At 37.0% G+C, this 7,176-nt stretch overlaps 1 protein-coding gene across 2 annotated transcripts in view; it reads left to right on the top strand.

Moving 5' to 3' along the window:
* Nucleotides 1-1,753, top strand: part of nppcl (natriuretic peptide C-like) — a 2,250-nt gene extending 497 nt beyond the window's left edge. Inside the window, exons 2-3 of one of the 2 annotated variants that reach the window (XM_081388073.1) lie at nt 725-964; nt 1,043-1,753. In XM_081388073.1, coding sequence (XP_081244199.1) covers nt 866-964; nt 1,043-1,342 — 399 coding nt within the window. In that variant the 5' untranslated portion in view covers nt 725-865 and the 3' untranslated portion in view covers nt 1,343-1,753. The remainder of the gene's footprint in view (nt 1-724; nt 965-1,042) is intronic. The other variant, XM_081388074.1, reaches the window with a different exon arrangement.
* The last annotated feature ends 5,423 nt before the right edge of the window (nt 1,754-7,176 follow it).

Raw genomic sequence — 7,176 nt, 5'->3', positions numbered from 1 at the left:
TTTGTTAATAGAAAACGAAGGAACTTTATCTTTAAGGAACTTTTTTTTTTTGCATTGTTAATCATATTATATCATTATTTTTATGAAAATGTAGCACTCCGTAATGCAAAAACAAACAAATAAATACTTTTTTTAATCATTCTTATTCCTGTAATGTGAAAAAGTTTATATTATATGGGTTTTTTATACATCATAGTAGTAGTATTTGTTGTACTTTATCTTTATCCTGATTTAAATCATTGTCGTTTCTAGTGTACTGAATTAAACTAATCTAATGAGAATCATTTTTGAAATGGAAAATGCAAAAAAAGGAGATTTATTTACATGAAAATGTCAACAACAACAAAATCCTACATTGACCTGGATTTGTCTTTTTTATTTTATTTTATCTTATTTTATTATTTTATGTACTTAACATTTATGTATTTAACATGTTATTTAAATGTTTATTTAATATTTAAATGTTGTTTTATTTTGTTGTCTATATAGCCTAAAACAAAATAGCATCTTGGAGTGCACTATAAGATTGAAGTCTATCAGTGATAAAAAAATAACATAAAATCTTGTTGTGTACTCCAAGATGCTATTTTGTTTTATAATCTAAATCATTATAATAAAAATATCTGTGTAGCTGAATTTGTTCAAACGGTTTGCAAAAAATGCATGACAATAACACAAACTAACCTCTTTCTGTGTTTTGTGTTTCTTTGTATGTACTGTGTAGTATTTTCTGCAGAATATTTTTTTGTTCGTATTCCCATGCGTCTCTCTCCTTTATCTGTGTTTGAGTTTATTCATCTAAAACCGTTCATCTAAATCCCGACTCGCATTAGTGGTGAATCCGGGGGCCATTATCACTTGCACCATGCTGTGCTCCTCTGTATTTGTGGTGCTTCTAGTCCTTCTGGCCAATCCGGTGCCGGGCCACACCCGAGCCCTGCACACCCCTCACAAAGCCATGCAGGTGGGCTTCCGCAGTACTTGTACATGTATATTTTTAAAGTCATAAACAGCCATTGAAACATATTTCTCTATAATGCAGGTCATTGAGCAGTTTCTTGAGCGCTACAATGACCTCTTGACCCTTGATGATCTTGAGAACCTCACGAGTGACCAGTCGGAGGATCCCATGCAGACCTTCAGCTCTGGGATAAAGGTTGCAGAATATCCCAAGTGGATTGACATACCTATGCAGAGCGAGAATGCCTGGCTCCGCCTCTTGAGAGGGGCTATGGCCAATCAGAAGCGAGCTCCACCTGACCGGTTGAGGAGGGGATGGAATCGAGGCTGTTTTGGCCTGAAACTGGACCGGATCGGCTCTATGAGTGGCCTCGGCTGCTAATGATGAACTGAGAGATGGACCGAGACGATGAGATGACTGTTGTCCTGCTTAGCTTTAGGTAGAGGTCATTACCAAACTCTTGTCTGGTCTGGGACCCTGTGAAAAGAGTTGTACATAGGTGGACAAATTCATTATATCGTGTCTTTCAATATACTTATTTTTACATTGGATTTAAAGTGACATGTTGTTTAGCTGTATTTGTATATTTATTTCCTAATGAAGGAAGCAAAGTGTATTACTTGTTCCTTGAGATATAGATGAGCTACACTGTCCTTCATTTTTGATATTCTACTAGTAGTTTAATAGTGAACAAAAGTTTTAAAGTAGATGTAGTCTCAAAAAATGCATGATTTATACATATACTGCTCACCTTCTGTACTTTTTGCATGAATAAAATTTCTCCTATCATGTTTCTTTTTGGATTCTGCATGAATCTTAATTGCGTTCCCTGGTCATAAAGTGTTTCTATTATGCTTTTCTAAACCCAGGTTGTTCTCCCACACACTGCAAATCAAGGAGTTCCACCTGTTTCTGTATAATTTATTTTCTTATGCGCTAAGCAAATATGCAAATTGGAAGAGTGTGGCAGGATTTTCATCCTTGATTCAGTCTTAATCAGCTTGCATTGTTCAAGGACACGCAGGCTGACACACATCCACATCCTTCTGTGACAAGGAGTGTGAAGCCTAGGGTTTAGTGGTGCAAGCTATTTCGTTTTAATCAAGGAACCTAATAATTACTCACGGAAACAATTTATTGAACAATGTGATGTATTAACAATCATTGTAAATGGGTTAAAACAGCACTGCTCTACATTTTTCTTAAGCAGAATTATGTCCTCACATACATCCACAACCACTGAATCATTTGGGAACTGCATGAAAAATCCCTTTAATTCTTACCACTAAATCAGCCAGTGAAATGGATGTGGGTGTTAGGATTATGGCTTGTATGAAAAAAAAAAACCTTACTATGTTTAGCCATACAATCATAACTTGAACTACATATTTTATAAGTAAAGGAATACATTCTCTTTCTATGAACTGAATGGTGTTATATGTCAGCCATAAGTAATAAGTATCTGGCGCTAACCATGCTTAAAATAATTTGGTGAAATAATCTGTTATGATGATCTCTGTCCTCTTTTCAATCCTTTATTTTTACAGTATATGATTTAATATAAAATTAATTTACTGATTTTTGTTAAACTACCCCAAAGTGAGTATAAAGTTATGGCGTTTTTATAGGTGTTCTTTTATCTGCAAAACTTTACAGGGACATTTCATTAAAAAAATCTGTCATTATTAGAATTATATTAATGTCTTTCTTCAATTGAACACAAAATATGTTATGCAGAATGTTGCTGAATTATGCAGGATGCCCAAGCTTTTTGCAATACAGTGAATGTGAATGGGCACCAGAACTGAGAATAATAAAGCAAAAATTACATAAAGTACCATAAAAGTAGCCCAAACAACTTAAATGTAGCTTAGCTAATTAAGCTATATGGTCAACATTTACTTTTAAAAAAAAGTTAATATTCTAAATAATTTATTTTGTGTTCAACAGAAGTTGAAGAAAGACAGCCATACAGGTTTGGAATGACATGAGGGTTTATATGACCCTTTTTTTTCTTTTTCTTTTTTGGTGAAATAAGCAGTTCTTAAAGTCCCCCTATATGGTGGAAATCAAGCTTTTAATGTTGTTTATATGTCTATGTCGTGTTTTTAATATGCTTTAAGACAAACCATGTGTAAATTCATAAGTCAACACCATCGCTGAGTATTTTCTCCTTAAAACTGCAGTGAACCAAAGACAGTCTCAAAAACGCAGTTTGAAATCGCTGGTGTTTCTGACGTGACAAATTACCTTGGAACCAATCACGTCAACGAGTGATTACCAACGAGTGGATCTCTGAGCTGGTGTGAGTGAGTGCAGGCGGGGCTTATTTGCATATTCATATAACCACGTATACTTAATGAGGCAAGGGTGTAGAGTTACATCAAGCTATTTTAATGCCATTTTTAGTGTAATTTTGGTGATCAAAGATGAGTTTTAAGGGATACAATTATTGACTTCATTGGGACTTTAACCTTTGTGAGTATTTGACAAACCCATTGTCAAATATGATATTTGAAGGCCCCTTATATTGTCAGTTTCTCTGTTTCTGTTCAAGAACTCTTAAGGCCTCGATATACTTCAAGCTAAATCGAAGAACAAACTGGTGTGATGTTATTTGAAACAAAATCAGGGCAAAGCAACGCTAGTTTTGTGCTCATTTCGGGAGTTTGACAATGCCAATGCAAACTTTACGGAAATTTGGCTCTGGCTGGTAAACACCTTCGAACTACCATTGGTCCGTGGAGATTAATAGCCCCGCCAACATTTGTATGTGGGGCCCATATGGGTATGAAATGGGCTGAAATATGATTGTCTGTGGGTTCCATAATAGCCCCATGCTAACTGCCCATATGGATTTCATATAGGATTGTGCTTGCCACTATGTGGGACTCAACTGGGCAACATGCACAAGACCCATCTTGGTCCCAGCTTTAGGTGTGCTCTGTCTTCTTTGACATGGAAATTCTCCAGTTTATTTCTTTTGTTCAGTCCCTCGAGGTCGGACGTCCACGAGTAAAAACATGAACTCACTGGAAAGTGGCTTTATAGTAGAAATTGAAATTGTAATTCTAATTGAAAGAGACACTGATACTGGTTTTTTTTCCATGCTAAATCTGCTTTCTATAAAACAGTCTATTGTATAAAGTGGTATATAAATAAACATGACATGACTACTGGAGTGCTGAATTGCAAAGCTTGTGCAAACATCTACATCGCTATGATCAGATGTTTTCTTTACTATTTTCTCATCACTGTCATTTTACTTGTGTAATCAACGCTGTCAAAACAAAAACCAGTGAAAATGATTAAAAACGCTGTATTCTGCTGTCAGGCCAGTAGTTGGCGATGTCACTTACACGCCTATAGACTGAACACATCATTTTCAAAAACTTGCTCCCTATGTATCCTCTGTTGCCACATATTGACTTGGTTTCCTTTACTAGTTTGTTTCTGGTTTCTGATTTTTTTCATTGATTATATTCACCTGTGTCTTGTTTGGTTCCTCATTCAGCTTTGTGTGTATATATAGCCCTAAGTTTCTCTGTTGGTTCTGGTTGCATTCTGTTTCTCCAACATTTCCCTGTTGTTTTGAGTATCTGCTGTAATTATGATAAAGCTGCTTGTTTTCAAATTTTTGACAATATATTAAATTAATTAACTAACCACAATTCATTTTTGCACATTATAAATGATGAAAATCATTCTTAAAGGCCCACTGAAGTGCCTTGGAACGCGTAGCTTTGTATGATGCGTGAAACAGGAAGCTAAGGCGGGACATATTGAATGGCTCCTCCCCCTTTTCAAACAGCCAATAGCATTTAGTTTACCTCACAGACTGCAATTCGTACTTGACAGCACCATGGAAGCGAATCCGAGTGCTGATGATACGTTGGATTCAATAGTAGAGTTGTGAATAAATTCTAGCCATTTCATTCTTAACCAACGTACAGTTGGAAAAAGTAATAAAACTTGAGCGTTTGAGCAACCGAACAGTCATCTGCAACCCATATTCCTCTGTGACGTGTCAACAGTCGCTTTTGCCAGGTGGTATTTATAGCATAGGGTGCTGGTCGCTTTAGATTTTAGAGAGCATTTGATTGGACAGAAAATGTTATGGGAAGCTGAAGTCCACGGTGATGTCATAAAAATCCGTGATCCATTTAAGCGGAATGAGAGACTGTTTTGAATGCATATATCTCCTAAATGCGAATTTTGTCATTGTTTTGGAACACACCAGCATATTCATAACCTTAAGGCCAACATATTCTTACTAAAAGCTAAAATACTTAAATTTTGATTTCAAGGGGCCTTTAAATGCAGTTTTTGATTTTGACCACAAGATAGCACTATACCATGAAGCTTGAGACACTAGACTTGTCCCGTCAGATCAGATCCTGGACTCTGAGCTCAAACAGCCATGCCACTTTATGGTTAGTAGTTAATATATAACACCCTCACATACCAACGCACAGAGCTAAAGAATGATCCACACTGGAGAACAGCATTTAAGCAAACAACTACATGTCACCAGAGTTCAACAAATCCCAAACTGGTCGACAAGTCTTCCAGCTGAAGAGTCTTAGCTATCAGGAGTGAACTCTGCAATATGACGTGACGGACGTGCTGTTTGTGTCAGTCAGGGTTACTTTCAGAAGCTTGTCTGATTCTGTCTGAATCATGTGAGTCAGTCGACACAGAGTGAAGTGGATCGTGCAGGTCACTCCACAGGAGCACAAGATAGCCGCAGTGGAAAGGGTGCGGGGTCAGCCTTCGAGTGTTTGTGTATTTTTAGCCTGACCCTGGCGACAGTCCAGCACATTCTCTCTGGTGGCTGGGGAGCAGATAGCAGGGATATACATACACTATTCTGAGGGGCAGTTGCTGAGCGCTCTCAACCTGTTTTCATGAGAAGAATCATTTTGAAATTAAATTCATATGTACATAGAAGCATTACAGCCACTCCATTTAATAAGGAAGTTGTGGTGCTTAAAGGGTAAGATGGCAATTTAAAAATTGTGACACCCCACTTCAATACCCCATGAGGAACGCAGTTTGGCCTCTTCATCTCTGTGACCTCTGAACTATCATAAAGGCCACAGCAGCAGTCACGACAGTCCAAAATTGTCTTCAGTGTAAACTCAGATGATACTTAACACCATAGAAAGGACAAGACTACTTTAATTCAAAATAAAAAGGACAATTCTGTAGATTTGCAAAGTTACAGATCATATTTTGCAACAAAAGTGCAGGTTTACTGTGGAACATTGCACTATGACAGCTAATTGCTATGAAGCCTGAATCTATTTTTTTTTTAATCTGTGATGGAGCACCTAATCTCGTGGATCATGTCAGAGTTAATTACTAGTCTGTGATTAATTGCAGGAAAGAGACAAAGAGTCAACAACTTTTAAAATAATTAACACCAACGCAAAATTTGACGGATAACAGAAAGATTATAATGCGATTAATCAAATACTTTGTGATGAAATTCACTATGCAAATTTAGACACCAAGGTATTAATCTACCCTGTCACTCTCTGAAAGATTGTTCTTGTTTTAAACAGGAAATCAGTGTCATTTTGATAATGTTTACCATCTGTTTCTTCAATCACTTTTCTGGTTTTCTTGGTTTTACCTCTTGCATACAGATGAACATGTGAAGGCGCATGCGCTGGTTAGTGATTCTGCAGGTACAAAGGCATTGGATTTCCTGCCGATGTGAGGGATTCTGGGATTCAGGAATGGCTGTGTAAAAGGGAAGGGTCATGGTATTTCCTGTAAATGTCACACACTCACGATGAGGGCGATTTGATCCCCTGCTTCATCTCACTCTCAGTCAGGAACAGTTACTGTTAGAAGGTCAGGGTGGACAGACATGCTCAAATCAAATTTTATTTTCTCTAAGAGAATACCATTTGCAAACACATTTTATCCTAAATGTCTTTCTTTTGCGGGGTCAGTACACCTGCAAAAAAAGGCAGTAATTAGATCGAAAGCTCAGGAAGTCTCCACCTTTTTGGTTTCCTTAGGATTGAACATGATGCCTTTGTGTTGTCACGTAGATTAATAACAATGTAACAATGCCATTGCATCCATGCCAACAGATGTTTTATTTTAAAAGCTTAGTTAAATGCATTTTTTACTACCAAAGTAGTTGCAGGAAATAGGCCTGGCCTATTACTGAAGACATTAAACTTGATCTTATTCACTGC

Source organism: Scardinius erythrophthalmus, assembly GCF_964197995.2.
Source record: "Scardinius erythrophthalmus genome assembly, chromosome: 16".
NCBI lineage: Eukaryota > Metazoa > Chordata > Actinopteri > Cypriniformes > Leuciscidae > Scardinius > Scardinius erythrophthalmus.
This window is presented reverse-complemented; position numbering and strand designations above follow the sequence as displayed.